Source organism: Danio rerio, chromosome 5, assembly GCF_052040795.2.
Source record: "Danio rerio strain M-AB ecotype USA chromosome 5, GRCz13ab, whole genome shotgun sequence".
In the NCBI taxonomy this organism is placed as follows: domain Eukaryota; kingdom Metazoa; phylum Chordata; class Actinopteri; order Cypriniformes; family Danionidae; genus Danio; species Danio rerio.
In genome coordinates this window covers 24,773,673-24,792,404 of record NC_141025.1, presented here as the reverse complement: position 1 = coordinate 24,792,404, position 18,732 = coordinate 24,773,673, and the positions used below count along the sequence as shown (strand labels likewise).

The window sequence follows — 18,732 nt, the reverse complement described above, 5'->3', positions numbered from 1 at the left end:
GTGTAATAAGACATAATTAATAACACATTTGATAGGTCATCCAATCACTTTAAATAATTAAATGTAGAAAAATAATGACTCATCAAACAATATTTTTTTCCCACAGGTGTTCTGAAGAAGATTAAGATTACTTGAGAACCAGAACTGAACTCCTTCATTCTTTCTTTAAGAGATGGTTATCTTTAAAAGTTTGTATTCATTTTACATTCACAAAGCTACACTGCATGGAATATAATATAATAAAGAATATTATCATAACTTCTTTAACAGTTATGATACTAATATTTTGTATTGCCCCTTAAAAAGTACATTTGTATCTGATGCGTGTTGTCGAGCTCTACGATAATAATGTTAATTATAATTATAATGCTTTTTTCCCCATTGGGCAGAAGTCATGTGGTTCATTTGAATGCACACGTAAATTAATCTTTGAGGCACCTGTGACCTGTCGCTACTTCTGGACTGCACGCCACTGAGAAGCGGCTAGGTTTGTGTTTATGGGTACCTTTTTCATGTCGATAGCGAAATGCTGTTCAACAAGCCCAGCAAGTTCAAGTCGAACTGAGGTTCGGTGGATTATACCAAAAAGAGCAGTAAATGAAGATAAGTTCACATTGCTATTATTGTTTGGGTTTTTAGACTGAAATTATTTTCCTTAACGTGTCACTAACACACTCCTCCTCCCTACAGCTATGTCTCTCTTTTGCTGTCTCCATCTGTTGGACATTTACTTTTCAACGGAACAAGGACACAAAACCTAAAACAGGAGAAAATGAAACCTCTGCAAAAAGTTAATTACTATCTTCTTGTATTGGCTGGACTCTCATTTGCAGGGTATGTGTTTTTTTTTTTTTTTTTTTTTGTAATTAGTTTAATGTTGCCTATTGTGTTTGTCTTTTTTGCCTACATTTTTTCATTAGTGAGTCTGTTTTTCATTTGAAGTGATATCACTCTTTATACATTAATAGTCACAATTAATCTTTTGTTTTTGTTTTTTGTTTGTTTGTTTGAATGACATACTGGATGCCGAAAATATTAAAAGTGTTTCTTGGCTGAAAGGTTAAAATTCAGATCCAGTATTACAGGTTTTTAAAATAAATCCCTTTATACTATAAGTGGCGTTTACGAGTTATTGGTAGTTTTACAGCAAACATTAAAGGAAATAGTTTGCTGAGATTGCCAAAAGATTGCTTTAATCTGGAACAAATTATTTTATTTTAAATGTTTCTTGCAATTAATGTAAGGCAACCAAACTGAAAACCGAAGGGCTGTTGTCATGTGGTTGTGTAATTTAGAAAAAAGAACTAATTGTGGATTAATTCAGTCTTAATCCTGGTGTAATTGTATATTTTATAATACAAGAAATTGTATAAAGAAATGTGTGCTCAAAATTGTATTTCTAAAACAAGTAACTATTTCTAAGCAAGCGCTTCAAAGGGATATAGTTCATCCAAAACTGAAAATTCTATAATTTACTCCCCCTTCACTTGTTCCAAAGCTGTTTGTCTTTTTTTTTTTTTATCTGTTTACACAAAATAAAGTATTTTAATAAAACTTGCAAGCCACCCATTTATTTGCATAGTATTTATTTTTCCTCCTGTAAGTCAATGGTTACAGGTTTTACAGGTTTTAGACCAAGGAGAGTAAATGAGGTAACTTTCATTTTTGGGTACACTGTTAAACTCGAGAATCTAAGAAATAATTATAACACAGTGTAACACACCAGTACTGTCGCATGCTTATTATACACTTTAAAAGATACTGCAAATTGCAATCATTGCATAAATAATGATTCAAATATTTTTTTTACCATAGCCACAGCAAAAAAATAAATCTAATCTAGCTTCTGGAGTTCATTCAAAATTCAAATACAAAAAGCCACAATATATATATATATATAAAAGCAATGACGCCTTTGAAAGAGACACAGCTTAAGACTTGGTTAGCTTGTTACTTAATCCACCTCACCATAACTACACAGCCCACTTTCCTCATAATAGAAGACGACCAAGTTCACCTGTAAAATAAACAAAGATGATGCCTTTAAAAAAAAGTACCTGATTGTTCTGGTGTTCATTGGCAGCTTTGAGTGGGTATGTAATTACTTTGAAATATATAATATGCAGATTTTGTCTCGAAGGTTTGATGTCTTTGGTCAACATGAATATAGCTGGAGTGTTTATTTTTTTCATGTGTGTTAAATTGACTTCTACAATCTACTGTTTGTGATGTTTTTTTTTGTGTGTGTGTGTATTACTATTAATAAATTATTTTCTTATAAAATGTATTTCTCTACTCATCTGATGCTGCAATAAAAATAAACACTGATCATACAATGCTAGGGATGAGCTGATCTGAGCATTGCACACTACAACAATGAGTTGTTTTTCATCTTGCTAAAACATTGTATTGTACTGGTACTGTATCGCTTGCATATTTTATCCCATTGGGTTTATTTATTTTGTGGTACAATGGCAGTAAAATAAGGTATGGCAACATCACAACAGCACCAAATTTATAGGAACAGATTCAACATGTCTGTGGATAAAATGTAGCTGTGTAAGCATATTCTAGTGGTGTTCTGATGTGCTTTTAATATGCATGATTTGTTTTTGTTTTTTTGCAGGCTCATATATTTGGGCTACACCTCCTCCTCCTCCATTGGGTGAGTGCTTAATAATTAGTTCTTTAAATGGGACATGTCTGCAGATTGAATACTTATTAATCTAAATTATTTTATGTAGCACTTGAAGTCATTTACACATATTATAGCTGCATAATTTATAACATAAAAGGGACCTATTAAACTTGGCACTTCAAATTAATTTGAGCTGTTTGATTAGTCTTCGTGTTAAAGCCTATCAAATATTTTAGTGTTTTCATTCACAAAATGCTTTAGAAGTCATTGACAGAAATATCAATATCTCAATTAATACTAAAAACAAAACTCATTTTGGAGATATGGCGCAATCTTTTGGGTCTTTAAAGGATACATTGAACGTAGGGATAAAGCAGTGTTCATAGTGCCAGTGTTGATGCACTATCCAATAATACAGTCCAGCCCTTCATGGGTTGCATTTCTGCTTTACAGTAAGAAAAAATAATGCAAAACAAAATAGCAAAATTAATATGAGAAAATCAGATAATTAATGAGTTTTAAGTGAATCTATTCTGATTATAGATGCAGTTAAAACAAACATTAATCAGGCAGTGTTCCAGCATTACCTATAATAATCTTGTACTGTACCTGTTGCAGATTTAAAGTACCAAGAGCCTGCTTTAAGTAAGTACTTTCACTGCTCATGTTTACTCAAACACGTTTAAAACACACTTCATACACTGTACAGAGGCACATTCTCACAAGCACACATACACCTTTATGCAGATACATAGAAATGTGTACCGTAAGAAATCATATTTCTCAGCAACTGAACATATAGCGGCTACATAGCAAAAACGGACCTACCTATATAAATAAAGTGTTATGTTTTTATTGATCTTCTCTTGTATCTTAGCATAGCAAAGAAATACCCGGAAAGTGCTGGCTTGCGGTTGCCAGAAGGGTGAGTACAAACACTTGTCAATCAAACTAGCTTTTGATTCTTAAACAAAACGCGAAGAAAATCCAATCCACTCAACACAGAAGTTTTGTTTTTCAAATAACAGGCGTCATTCTTATTAAACTTCCTTGTTTGTTTTATATACCAGCTTCGTTAAACATGTAGAGGAAAGTCTGGTTGTTTTCCCTGAACTAGTTCTGTCAGTTCATTTTGGTAAGGTACTACATTAAAAAAAAAAAATGTTTCATACTCACATAATGAATTGATTGTGAGTCACTTTGGACAAAAGCGTCTGCTAAATGTAAATGATTTGCAATAATGTCTATCCTTGCATCCCGACAAATAAAATTATACATGTTCAACACATTCAAGTCAAGTCAGTAATCATAACTTCAGTTTAACTGTAATCATAATAATATAAATCATGATCAAATGTTTTCATTTAAAAAATAAAAATCATTTTAAGTTTTAAAAAAATAATAAACAAATACACCCAAGTACAGCCACTCATGTGCAAAAGTAGTTGTCATGTGTTTTATAAATAATTGAAGTATATCAACTAGTCGTCTGTTTACAGAAACCATTATCAACTCATGAATGCTTATAATTAAAATACAATTTGCAAAATAGTCAATAATGCAATCTTTCCACCCTGTTTCCACCCCTGAACATTTATGGTAATATTGTTTAATAAATTAGCAAAGTATTTAGTTCAAAAGATGATTGAAATATTGTATTTTTGTTTAATGCCCTTGTTTGATAATATAATTGTAATATATTTATGTCCCAGTAGCCTTTTCTATTTCAGGTTTTACATATTCGGTCACAATTTTTATGTTTTTATTTTTTACTCAGAACACTGAACAAACATCTTTGTTTCTTGAATTGCAGAGACTACTGCTCTCTGTATAGAACATGAATGCAGAAGCAATGTGAATTGTTTGTAGAATTGAGTTTGTAGACTTAAATGTGTTTGCTGACTTATAACTGTTTACTGCTAAAGTTTTTAAAACAGTTGTAATTTATTCTGCAGGCTTTCATACAATCAGTCCAGCGTAGTGGGGTAAGAACATGTTATATTATATATATATTATGTATAATAACAAATCAGTTTGTTTTTCTTGAATTCTGCTATGCTTTTGAATTCTACTATGCTTTTATGCTATGCATTTCAAGTACATATACGTGATTCTTCTTATTTAAAACAGCCCAGATGGCAAAGTTGCTCATGTAACACCATGGTTAGCCCCAATTGTTTGGGAAGGAACTTTTGATCCCACACTGATTGATCCGGTCTACAAACAACAAAACATCACTATAGCGACTACAGTCTTCGCTCTCGGAAAGTGAGTTATCTTCTCTCTTGTCTGTTTCTCTGATCTTTATTGACTTTGCATTTAATCAACGTCAAATTAGCAAAATGCCTTTACAACAAGACTTGGGCTGTAAGTGAACACTAGGGCATTTTACCTTTTTGTGTATTTCCTCTTTAAGTACATCAGACAGAATGAAGAAGTTAAAAAGTGGTAACAAAAAAATGTAAACATTGACTGGAATGCATTTTTAATTTTTTGTGTTAACATTTTTACATTTCAAGGGTAACAACAGGGGTAAAGAAACTTGTAATGTCAGCCCATCTGGTTTTCCTTGTTTTACTACTCAATGTAAACATAGGTTTCACTACATGGGAACTGCAACGTGTGTCTAGAGAAAGACACTATGGAAGCTCGCTAGATGACCAATCACTCTAAAAGGTAAGAAAATGGGCCAATGAATGCAAAATGAATTGGCAGAGCTCGGCTCTGCAGGTGCCAGCGATAAATCAGTAACAGAAATATCAGTTGATGCTTGTGAAGCGAGCATAAGATTTTTGCTTCAGAGGCTCACTCTTTTTTTTTTTGTCAAGAAAGCATTATTCCTACCAGTGCATGCGATGACATGTACAGCAGCTTTGGAACTGGACTCCTTTCCCATCCTTTGGATGTCTCACTGGTAGCTGAAAGCACAGTTTTCACTAAAAGAGCAGATCCTAAGAGAGCAACACGGTCGAGCAACGTGTTTTTTCACGACACTGTTCTAACTGTGTGTCTCTGGATGCGGTAATTCCCATCTCTGGATGATGGGTCAGGGTACTGCATCACAGGGCTGAGGGTCCAACATGTTGATGCAGTGCTCACAGACAGCTCATGCTCTCACTGTGAGGGCATGGCTAATGCACACATGAAATCATGGCTTCGAAGCCACCCCAGTTGCTCCTTGTAAAGGTAGTTAAGACGTGGGCAGATCTGAGGATCACACTGGGGGTTTATTCGTCACCTCCTATCCAATCTTTAAGTGGTTGTGTCAGTTCATCCCCCATAATGCCTGCACCTTTGCTTGATAACAATGACGAATAGATGCCCATCATGACATCAGAGGGCAAACTATCAAGCTCAGATAACAGACCGGGCTTGCTACCATCCTTGCAATGCATAGTCACGATTCTTAAGTCGGACATGCTGGCTGCGCTTCCTGGGATGCTTTGGCGGTGTGGTTGGAGACGGCTCGTCCCCCATTCTCACCATCTCAGAGGCACACAGCAGGCACACGCATGCATAGATGGCATTTTTCTCTGCCCGGTCCACATGCTCGTTACCTCCCTTTATGGCAATACGGCCAGTGGGTATGAAGCTATTCCTCAGGTCGTGGGTGCCGCCACCTGGAGGGATAAACTGAGACCCCTGTCAAAGGCGAGTGGGTTATCCGTGTCTCTCACAGCAAGAGCCTGTCCTGCACCATGGCACTACCTGGCTGTGCTGCACAAGGGCGGTTCTTCCCCAGGGTTATGCATAAGCTCCGCACAGTGGTCAACTATGCTGACCTTTGAGTCAGCCGCCCGTGCCCTGTGTAGGATGATGGCCACACAGTGGTCTAGAAATACCACCCTTGATGACCACTATTCCCATCTGTTGTCCACCTTTGACGGCCCTGCATGCTTGGTAGGTATTGACGAATAAAGGCAGTCCAGAAACAGCACCTGGCTATGGTTCCATCTTCGTCATCCAAGCCATTTACTAGAATCATACAGGAACTGGGGTAGCAAGGAATGTCGGCGACCCATAAGCAGGAAATTGGGTCTCACAGGGTCTACATCGTATCTGAAGATACGGATCCGAGTGGCTTGGAGTTTAGAATGTTTTCCACTTCCACAAAAAGGGTTTGCAGGATTGGTTCTGGCACTGACTGCTCTCTGAGGATCACTTGGAGTGCTGTCTAAACTGATTTTATCTCATGCTCCCAAGTCTCTACGAAGTGAGGAGTATTTGGGGGGTTATGATGAAATCAGATTTTTTGCTCTGTCAGCTGTTCCTGTAGCTTTGGTGACATGGCCTAAAAAGATTCATGCAACTCCCGATCACCTCCAGACAGGTTTGCCTCATCGGGCTATAAAACAGCGCAGAGAAATAAAGAAAGCATCACTGTCCATATGCTCCAACAGATCTTGATGTACACAATGAGTTGTTGGACATTTGTAAATGCTCCCTTATCTTTTCTCGTCTCGGCTCCAAATCTTGACTGCATTCAAGCTTGGGGATATGGGGATCTGCCATTTGTGGAGTTTAAGGGTTTGGCTCGCCCTATGTGACAGTCTTGACAGGTATGCTGGTGTTTATGAACTGCTTGTCGACCTCGAAGTATCCAATACTTGCGGCACAATTCTGCTAGCACCCTCTCTGAGCCAGGGTGAAGAATTTGTTGGTCCATCTCTTTAATCAACAACTTTTTTGATATGATTGCTAGGGTCTAATATGATTAGGTGTATAGCCTCCAAGTTGAGATCACTAGCACCCTGAAGTCGCCCGCCCACTCTAATGAGACCAGTGACATCATCATATTCTGGAGCAAGTGAGCCTAAGTGAATGTTTGGGGAAACAGAATGTCCAGCCTTTAGATGTTTAACTTTCATAGGGATGGAGTCCATCTGAGCCTGTGCCAGAAGTAACTTTTCCAACTCAATAGACTCAAGCCTTAATAGGGGAGTCTGTGTCAGCAGCCGCCCCATGTAGGGATCTACTAGTGGCCTGGACGAGCTCCTGCCATTTGTGAACGTTGCCTGGAACTGGTAGAGAAACACTGGATACTGAAGCAGTTCTGACAAAGGCTGTCTTCTTCAGCTCATTGCAGTTGGGTTCAGCTTTAGTTTCGGGCATTGATGGCCATTGAGATAGTAAGGCCTCATGTGATGTGGTCAGCAGGGTTGTGATTTGACTCAACATTCTTCCATTCAGCCCTCTCTGTCAAAGTCTGTATTTATACCACCTGTGTCCCTACAAACACTTTGTAGTGGCAAGATTCAGATCCAGTATACAATACAATACAACACTATTGTAGAATCAAACCAGAAAATTACCTTGTGGATTGGTAGGGTCAACTCAGTTTAGATTACTTTCCCCAATTGGGCCCCAGTAAGGGCAGCACATAACTCCAACGTGGCACATGCGAGGCGCGACTCTAGACTTGGCCGAGACCAAGTTAATATGGACTTGTCCTTGCTTAAAAATATGCATCAGATTGCTCTATTGTGGGTAATGGGTAATGAGTAATAGTTTGTATCAGATGAATACATTACAAAACCCAACATCAGCATGAGCAATGATGGAGAACATAACAGCAGGTCCAATAAACAAATCATCCCCCCTAGAAACATGCCTGGACGGTGCTTGTGGGCTTATGATATGCTTGGTAAACTTCACATCAGGGGCGTGACAGGCTTAGCTGCTGTGGCGTTTTCCATACATTCTCACATAGTGTCTTTCTCTAGACACACATCAGAGTTCCCATGAAGGGGGAACATCTCGATTATAAACGTAACCCTCTTTCCTCAAATAGGGAATGGAAACGTGGGTCACTATTGTTGCAACAGCTGGGTCTTCAGCGGTTAGGTGAGTAATTACCTTTTTAGAAAGCAAAAAATCTAATGCTTGCTTCACAAGCACCAGCTGATATACTCTGTTAACGATTAATCGCTGGCACCTTCGAAGCCGCGCTCTGATAAATTTATTTGGCATTCATTGGCCCTTTTTTTTACTCTTCAGAGTGATTGGTCATCAAGCGATCTCACATAGTGTCTTTCTCTAGACACATGTTTCTGTTCTCTGTTTGGGGACAAGGGCTACATTTGTAACAGATGTTTTTGTGTATGCTTATCTAGAACAGTATGTTCCCCTTTAGGTTGGGAACTTCGAGGTGTGTCTTAGATACAAATAATAACTCACTAGATGACAGATTATTCTAAAAAGTAAGAAAACGGGCAAATAAATGCCAGTGAATTGGCAGAGCACAGCTTCACAGATGCTGTGATTAATCATTAGTAGACTATATAACCAGCTCCCAAACAAGCGTGCTTCAGACATTCACTTCAGAAACATTCACTGAGCAACTGAAGAATCTTTTCTGCAAACTTATTTCAAGATTTGAAAAGCGTTCCAGCATCAAGCAGGGGTGGTAACTGATTATTGATGGTCGAGCTAGGTCTTTTTCTATTTCCTGGGCCTTTTGCTGAGTGCCTGGAAGAGCAGATTATCTAAAAGTGCAGATTACCCTAAGAGAGCAACACGGTTGAGTAGATCGTCTTTTTAAAGACTTTGTTTCGACTGTGCATTTCTGGATGTGGTGGTTTCCTCTCCCCAGATGATAGACACAAGTACTGCATCACATGCAAGTTGAGGCGGCACTCATCGACAGTGACACCATCTCTGTTGGGCAACTGAGGTCTCGGTTCACTCTTGCAAAAGCGTGCACCACCCCTGCTTTTCCCTGCAAGCCTATTAACACTCGGGCAGGCCTGAGGATTACAGTGAGAGCTAATCTGTTGCCTTTTTTTGGCTTATGGACCCCTGCTCAGCTACATTTTGCTCAGTCCAAGCTTCGAGCGAGTATGATGATTCATCCTTTGGGAACATCATGCTCAATTACACCTGTTCTGTGCTGTCATGTTCTGGTGATGATTCAGACCAGCTTCCTCCGGGGTTAATAAGCAAGGCTCAAGACTTGGAATCGGACATTTCTGCGCTGTTTTGTCGGTCGGGCTAGAGGTGAAAACCCTCCTGGCTCTGCCCTCTTCAGGCTCTCCCTGTCTCTGCGGATTTTCACCATGCTCAAGGAGGGTGCTCTGATGCCCCTTTGGTTCTTGGGTATCCGCATGCTCAATTATATTGATGAATGGCTAATCCTAGCTTGGTCACGCAATCAATTGATTAGTGAGCTCAGCTGCTGAAATTGCTATACGCCATTCACATTCCAGATAAGCTTTTTACATTTCAGCCGATGCACTCTCACGGCAGCTTACGCTCTCGGTAGGATGGAGCCTTCACCCCGGTGCAGTCCAACTGATATGGGAGTGCTTTGGGGAAGGCCAGATCAACCTGTTTGCTTCCCCCAAAACTGCCTAATGCCAGTTGTTTTATTTCCCTACAAGGCCTGCCTATGTCCTGAAATGGAGTCTGCAGGACTGCAGATAGATCAGTTCAAGTTTGATTAACATGAGATGTCTGTCCATGAAGACAGCTCTGCTGGTTGCTTTGGTATCTATCAAGAGGATCTGGGACCTGGAGGCATTTTCGGTCAGTGAATCATGCCAGAAATTTGAACGGGCTTTTTCTCACATTATGCTGAAACCCTAGCCCGGCTACATGCCCAAGGTCCTTTAAGAGATCAGGTAGTGAATGTGCAAGTGCTGGCCACAGAGGAAGCAGATCACCTGCTAGGCGACACCTAACACATTTGTGAAATTGTATAATTTTTAGGTTGAGCCGGTTTCTGCCCGATTACTGGCTAATTCCAGTCAATCAGGAGGAAACTAAGCTTGGTGTTCAAAAAAAGTTGATATGCCCGCTGTGTTTGCCTTGGTACTGAGGGTCGGTGCCAACTATGCATAATCTCTATTGGAGATCCCTTATGCATCATTCAGCCAAGGAGCGTTCCCCCTTCTCAGACGGACCTGTGTCTCCCCTACCCGCTAATCAGCTTATGATATGTAGAGCTGCCCCTGGAGAGGGTTTGCCCATATACTCATATTGTCAACAGGTCACCCCATTTGGGTTGGAGGTGGCCTCCGCAGTGTTCTTTCCCTTTGGGAATGGCATGCTTCCCCAATGTATTGTTGTACCCCTAGAGTATGGTTGGCTAGGTGAAAGAGAATATGCGACCCCCAAATTCTAAATTATTCCCATATTCTTTTAATTATAAGGCCATGGGACATTGGAAGGTTGCACAGTTGATAACATTGTGAGCTCACAATAGGCTTGGCAAACTTGATGAGCTGGGCTTCTGTGGCATTTTGCTTACACTCTCCCATTTGTGTCTAAGACACACATCGAAGTTCCTGGCCTGAAGAGGAATGTCCTGTTTATGTCTGTAACCCATGTTCCCCAATGGAGGTAACAGAAACATTCGTCTCCGCTGCCACAACAGCTGGGTGGGTCTCCAGCTGATTGCTAGATATTTGCCTACTTCAGCAGCTATATCTGAAGCACCCTTGTTTGGTAGCTGGTTATATACTCTACTAATGATTAATCACCAGCACATGTGACTGTGCTCTGCCAACACAGACACATTTATTGGCCTGTTTTTTTTTTTTATCCTTCAGAGTGATTAATCTGAACTCTCTCTCTCTTTTTGTGACTTAGACGCATGTCTTTGTTTCCTCCTTCGGGAAACGTAATATGAGATGTAGACACTTGCTAACAAGTACACATAACATTTTTAGTCCGTTTCTCGAATGAGTAACGAGTGAAGAGATAGTGATAAAACCAATTTGGTGGATGAGGATGTTTGGGAGGTTGTGATGATGAGGGCCGATGGAGGAAATTTAGCCGGGACACTAGGGTTATAACCCTCGTTATAGCGTGGAGAACACTGACTCTTGTAATAGTTTTTTTTTCTACGCTGCTAAGAACGATACAGCAATCTTGGCATTGGTTGAATTGGACAGTCGATTCGCATCAGATGCGATGACCCTCAGTGTGGTATGTGATGCTGTAATAAAAGATTGGTTCTTTTCCTAGTCCTTTATGTGAATTTTAATGCTAAACACAGTCTAGGAAATTTTCAAGCTAGGAAATTTAGAAGTGTAATATCTCATTTGTGTTCCAGTCAGTCATGTCACAGTTGCATATTCACCACGAGGTGTCACTATTTCATGACTAAAATAAAAAGAAAATACTGTCTGTCCTTTAAAAACACCTGATGAAAATCTGTGCATGTGACAAACTTTATAATATTATGATTTATATAAAACACTTTTTCACTCTGTTCTTTTCATTATTTCACACAATGTGGACCTGTATACAGTGGTTTAGTTTAGACTTTTTTTGATGGGTCAAAGATTTAAAGACTTAACAGCTTACAAATCAATATCAATATAAATCCTCTGTAATGTTGTTGTAGATGTGGTGTGGACTTATACATTAAACATTTAGGATGATTACAAAACAATATCTTTATTTCTCTCTCTCTCTCTCTATTCAGATACACAGTATTTCTCAAAGATTTCATGGAGTCTGCAGAGCAGAATTACTTTGTTGGATTTCATGTGCACTATTATATCTTCACCGACCATCCAGAAGAGGTTCCTGATGTGAAACTGGGTGAAGGACATCAGTTGACGGTGATGACAGTTGGTAGTTCTAACAGATGGCAGGAGATGACGCTGCGGAGAATGGAGAGGCTGGAGAAACTAATAGAAAGTCGATTGGTGAATGAAGCTGACTATGTTTTCAGCCTTGATGTAGATTCAAAGTTCTACGCCCGCTGGGGTGTAGAGACTTTGGGTCGTCTTGTAGGCGCAATTCATCCTGGTTACTTTAAAGCACAACGTGAGCATTTACCATATGAGCGAAGGCCTGAGTCTCAAGCGTTTATCCCTTATTCTGATGGTGATTATTATTATGGTGGAGCTGTGCTTGGTGGTGCAGTGAAAGATGTATATGAGGTTGCTAAAACCTGCAGAGAGCAGCTGGACATTGATGCAGCTAAATCTATTGAGGCAGCATGGCAGGAGGAGTCCCATTTGAACAAGTACTTCCTTTATAACAAACCAAGCAAACTGCTTTCACCCGAGTACCTGTGGCAAGCCCACTTACCGCAGCCAAAGGAGGTCAAAATCATTCGTTCTTGTCATGTTATTAAAAATTATGCTGCTGTTCGCCCAAACCCATAGTTTACTGAAATGCAACAGATTTTATGCTTTATATTTTAAACTGGTGTAATTTTAATGTTTTTAAAGTCTTTAGCAAAAACTGCAGCCAAATATATTTCTCATACATCAACATCTGAAGTGACCATTTGCTGCTGAAAAAAAGCCATGTAGATAAATGTATAGTGTTGATTTAAAACAGTTTTATGGTTAAAAAGATTCAGAAACTATTATTGTTATACCCCAATACCTTATCAAAACTAACATTTTCCTTCAGTAAACTTAAATAAAACATAATTTGTCTACTAATTATAAACTCTGATTAAAACTCAGTTACAGGTACCTTTGCATATGTGAATTTAAATATGTGCATTTAAATATACAGTATATCCTAAAAACCATGAACTTTTGTCGGAGGTGATGTACAATTGAAATCAGAATTGTTAAACCCCCTGAATTATTCGCCCCCCGTTTGTTTCCACCTAATTTCTATTTAACAAAGAGAAGATTTTTTTCAACACTTTTCTAAACATAAGTTTTAATATTTCATTTCTAATAACTGAGCAACACGGTGGCACAGTAGACAGGTAGACAGTCACTGGTTCGAGCCTTGGCTGGGTCAGTTGGCATTTCTCTGTGGAGTTTGCATGTTCTTTCTGCTTTCGCGTGGGTTTCCTCAGGGTGCTCCAATTTCCTCCACAGTCCAAAGACATGAGGTACAGGTGAATTGGGTAAGCTAAATTCTCCATAGTGTATGAGTGTAAATAAGCGTGTATGGATGTTTCCCAAAGATGGATTGAAGCTGGAAGGGCATTCACTGCGTAAAACATGCTGGAGAAGTTGGCGGTTCATTCTGCTGTGGCGACCCCGGATTAATAAAGGGACTAAGCCGAAAAGAAAATGAATGAATGAATTTCTAATGACTGATTTATTTTATATTTGCTATGATGACAGTAATTAATATTTGACTAGATATTTTTGGGCAACTTCTTGTATAATGATGTTTTGTTCTGTAGACTATTAAAATATATATAGCTTAAAGGGGCTAATAATTTTGACCTTAATATTTTTTATTATTAAAAACTGTATTTATTTAAGCCAAAATAAAACAAATAAGAAGAAATAGTCTTGCTCTGTAAAACATCATTTGTGAAATATAAAAAAAAATCAAAGGAGGTTTAATAATTCTGATTTCAACTGTAATTCTTACTGAATGGAAAAACAACAAAAAAAATTCCAATTTCAAAATCTTTAAGTATACTTTTATTTTCTATCTGGGTTTGAGTTTCCTCATGCATTGTGACAGTATGCTAATTGATGTGATATATGTAAACTGTCTTTATTTCCCTCACACTTTGGTTGTTCCACTTTGGTTAATCTGTTGGTCAGCTGGGTAGTAATAGCCTACCCCTGAGCAAAAATGACGTTCTTCACACATGAAGGTTAGCTTTAGATAAGATATCTTTTTTTTTTGTTTGTTTATTGTTGTATTTCTTATTGCTGTTGATCTCCCACACAAGCTTCCACACAAATTTTATTGTATTTTTGTTACCATGACAGCAAAGTTTCTTTATCCTTTACACAAATATATTGTGATACTTTCCCCAACTTCAAAATCATGTAAATGTTTATTCATTGAAATAATTTGTCATGATACTGAACATCCAATGCTAAAACGCTTTCACAACACTCTGCAGTGTTTATATATGTTTAATAATAAGACCATCACAACATTATTTAGCCATTTGAAACATGAAGCAGCAATCTCAGATTCACAGCAGTAGTGAAGTCTTTTCAGTGAAAAGGGATAACAGAGAAGGGTTGAAAACCCTTCAATTAAAATATTACTTTAAAACTTCACATTTTCCTTTAATGCTTCAGTTTAAAATATTACTGTCTAAATAAAAACTCTTCTGAATATAAACCTAAATTGACGTGTTGTATTGAAACATACCTTAGATATTTGACCTCTCCACATATGTACAATACAAAGTGTATTAACACACAGTCATTTGCCTCCACGCCCTACTCAGTGCTTGTTTTTCTTCAATCCTTCCTTTACATTTGATCCTTCTCCCCCATTCCGCCATTCTTCTCTCCATTCACCTCACTTAGAAATGTCAAAGTACAAATATTCTGTCATTCATTCATTCATTCATCTTAGTCCCTTATTTATCAGAGGTTGCTACAACGGAATGAACCACCAACTTATCCAGCATTTATTTTTCACAGCGGATGCCCTTTCAGCTGCAACCTATCACTGGGAAACACCCATACGCACTTAGTCACTAACATACACTACGGCCAATTTAGCTTATTCAATTCACCTATAGCGCATGTTTTTTGGTCTGTGGGGGAAGCCGAAGCACCCAGAGGAAACCCACATGAACACAGGGAACATGCAAACTCCATTCAAAAATGCCAACTGGCCCAACGAATGAGTGACCTTCATGCTGTGAGACGACAGTGCTAACCACTGAGCCACCATGTCGCCCCTAAATTTTATTATGTCTTGCTAAATGCTTCTGTGATTTGTTTTCTTTTGACTTTAAGCTGTCTCATGTTTATGTTTGTCAGGCTTAAATCCCCATGTGTCAATAACAGTGCAACAGTGGCATGGAAAAACTCCCTGTGTGGGAATATGTGTGAAGCACAAAGGAACAATGAGCACTTAAAGAAGAGGAGACCAGATAAAGATGAAGTTATAGTTAATTACAGACTAGATGAATTAATAACTAAAAAGATATATAAATACAAGGTGCAATGAAGAAGTGGGTGCCCTTTTTCATTTTCATTTGATCTCATTCACAGTGCAATGAGTTCCAAACATTTTGGAAAGAGATTATTTTTTAAATAAATATAAGTTATAACGCATCTCCCTCCTCATTCCTTATTGGTAGGAAAATCAGATGATTTAATCAGGCCACATTCGTCTGCGCAGCTCTGCATGAGTCAAACCCACCTAAACACTTGTGTCAATTCCTGCACTGAACACCAATCCTTTGAAAAGTTACTTGCCTTAAATGGTATGTAAATATTTGCCTTAGGTTGTATTTTTTACACTTATCTATGAGCTCGCATAGCCAAACGAGTCTCTAACATGTCTCTATTGCAGATCACATGCCATGCACACATATGTTTATGATTTTCATGTGCGCATAAAGATCACCAGTGGGCTCTACACAGTTAAACTTAACAATAACGCTGATGATCACAGTTGAGTTCTTTATCGAAAAATAAGTAAAGCTTCTAGTTCAATTCAAAAGTTCTTATTTGTTTATTATAAAAAGCCAAAAAATATATACAACCCCGAATCAGAAAAGGTTGGGACTTTTACTTTGGAAATTTACTTTGACTTTTGACTTTATTTATTGCAAACAATTCAACAAACATTATGTAATGGGTTTGTGTTCGTGATTTTTTATTGTTCAGGGTTTTTTATTCTTATTTTTTATTCTTTTTTTCTAAATAAACACATATATTACAATTTTGATTCTTGCAACACATTTAAAAAAAAAGTTGGAACAGAAAAGCACTTACCTTTTTGTAAGGTTACTATATCTTTTCATAATATTTAAAAAATGTATAGGGATTGAAGACACTAATGGATGAAGCATTTCAGGTATAATTTTGTCCCATTCTTCCAGCAAACAAGTCTTAAAGTGCCCAACAGTACGGAGCCAAGTTAGGACTGTATGCAGGCCAGTTAAGTACCTGTATCCTCTTCCTCTGCATTCAAAACTTTGTATTATGTGCAGAATGTTTTGCATTCTCTTGTTGAAATGTTCAAGGATGACACATACAGAGAGATGCCAACCATCGAGGACTTTAACCACAAGACATACATTTAATTGACAGATACACTTAAGTAAACATGCACACACAGACATCACCCACTGTATATACTGTAAAACTGCAGGTTAACTATGTTTATATATATAATAACTTATATTTAATTGTAACTTTAGGTTGTTTTAATTGTAATGCAAAAATATGCACCTTTTGTAAAGCTGCTTTGAAACAATAATTATTGTAAAGAGTGCAACACAAATAAACCTGAATTGAATTGAATTGAAATATACATGGGGCTCCCTGGAAAAGAAGGCAGCATATTGTGCTCCAAAATCTTCAGCATTCATGGTGCCATCACAGAAGTTACCTTTGCCAAGGGCACTGACACAACCATACCATGAATGACCCGGGCTTGTGGACTTGTTGCTGGCAACAGTCTGGATGATCCTTTTTTTCTTTGGTTTGGAGCACATGCTATAAAAATTTCCCTAAACATACCTAAAATACTGACCACAGTACACATTTCTACTGTGTGATGGTCCATCCCAGATGCCTCAGAGCCCAAAGAAGTTGACGGCACTTCTGGACACTGTTAACATAGGGCTTCATTTTGGCACAGTACAGTTTTTACTGGCATTTGTGGATGTAACTATGATTTGTTGTAATTGACAAAGGTTTGCCAAAGCAGCCTATGTAGTGATGTCGCTTGTACATGGATGACAATTCTTGGTGAAGTGGCGTCTGAGGGATCGAAGATCACTGTAGTTTAGCTTAGTCTTGCGCCCTTGTCCTTAACACATTCAAATTCCTTCAGATTACTTGAATCTTTTATTAATGTTATGTACTGTTGAAATTAAAATATTCCAATTGACTTTCTATCTTTCTTTGAGGAACATTATTTTTAAACATTTCAATCATTTTCTCACGTATTTGTTGGCAAACTGGCAATCCACTGCCCACTTTTGTTCCTAAAGAACTAGACCTTTCTTGGATGCTGCTTTTGTACCAAATCATAGTATAATCACCTGTTGACATCACCTGTTTAAAATCACAACATTATTAAACCAATTTACCTGATTACATGACCAATTTACCTGATTACAGACTTTTTTTGGAATGTTTTTTGGAATGAAGTTGACCAGACAAAACATAAAATATTTTTGTTCATATTGTCTGCAATGAAATACAAGTCAAAGTAAATTTGGAAATCACTTTCTTTTTTTATTTGTGCTTTCCATACTGTCCCAACTTTTTCTGATGGTACAGAATATTCCATTTGTTTTATCAAATTTCAAATCTTCCTATTTTTTGTTTAGAATTTTCGTTTTTTTTCTCTTATTTGGTTCCTAGTTAAATATTCAGAAAGGCTACTCACCTTATTCTTCATTTACTGAATCATTTTGGCTAATTTCCAATTAGGCTGTTTTTCCAATTCAGTTTCATTATTATCTCGTCTGAACCCCTGGGTGTGCCGGTGTTTAAATCCAGAAATTTGAATTCCATTTAATTTCAAGTGTGACTGGTTTAGTGTTCGGTTCAATTCTCCCATTATTGTATTGTATTGCTATTGTATGACCTCTCTGCATTTATCATTGATATTTGAGCTGAGGTTAGAATTTCACAAAGTATGTTTTATTTCCAAGGGCAGTGTAAATTAACGTTAAAAAGTCTTAACACTTTTATCTAGCTTTAGTTAGTCTACCTTAGTTTATTACATCCAATGTGCTTCGTTCTTCATCAGAAGATGACTTAAGATATTTTAGATGTAATCTGAAAGCTCATTCACATGTAAGAACAATAACTTTAAAAACATCCTCAAAACAGACCAAACTTTTGAATAAAGTCATTATTTTTGTTTTACGTCCCCACAAAAATATTCTCAGACCTGGAAAATATTGAGATTTGATTTTTGTGTTTTTGAATGAGTCTGGAACCTGAATGAGAGAGCTCTAGATTTCATCTAAAATATCTTAATTTCTGCTAACAAACAACGGTCTCAGGGCTTAAAAAATTACTTGAACTAAACCTTTAAAGTTTATAATGAGTGTGCACTAGATTTATATTTTCCATTTTCAAATAAATCTGTCCATTATAGCTTAGAGCAAATCAATCTGGGCATTACAGCTCTGAACCTGCATTTTGGCATTCTTATTATTCAATGGGCATTTGGCATCATTATAAAAATTTGAGTTTTCTTCCCCATAG

The 18,732-nt window shown here is 37.7% G+C and overlaps 1 protein-coding gene across 3 annotated transcripts; it reads left to right on the top strand.

Annotated features, from left to right (window-relative positions):
* Window positions 1–447: 447 nt before the first annotated feature.
* On the top strand, window positions 448–14,665 carry gbgt1l2 (globoside alpha-1,3-N-acetylgalactosaminyltransferase 1, like 2). Of its 3 annotated transcripts, none has more exons than XM_087252520.1 (8): window positions 448–487; window positions 691–834; window positions 2,627–2,665; window positions 3,257–3,283; window positions 3,516–3,563; window positions 4,594–4,623; window positions 4,769–4,906; window positions 12,069–14,665. In XM_087252520.1, exons 2-8 carry the CDS (start codon window positions 773–775, stop codon window positions 12,757–12,759), a joined length of 1,035 nt encoding a protein of 344 aa, XP_087108646.1. In that variant the 5' UTR covers window positions 448–487; window positions 691–772; the 3' UTR covers window positions 12,760–14,665.
* The last annotated feature ends 4,067 nt before the right edge of the window (window positions 14,666–18,732 follow it).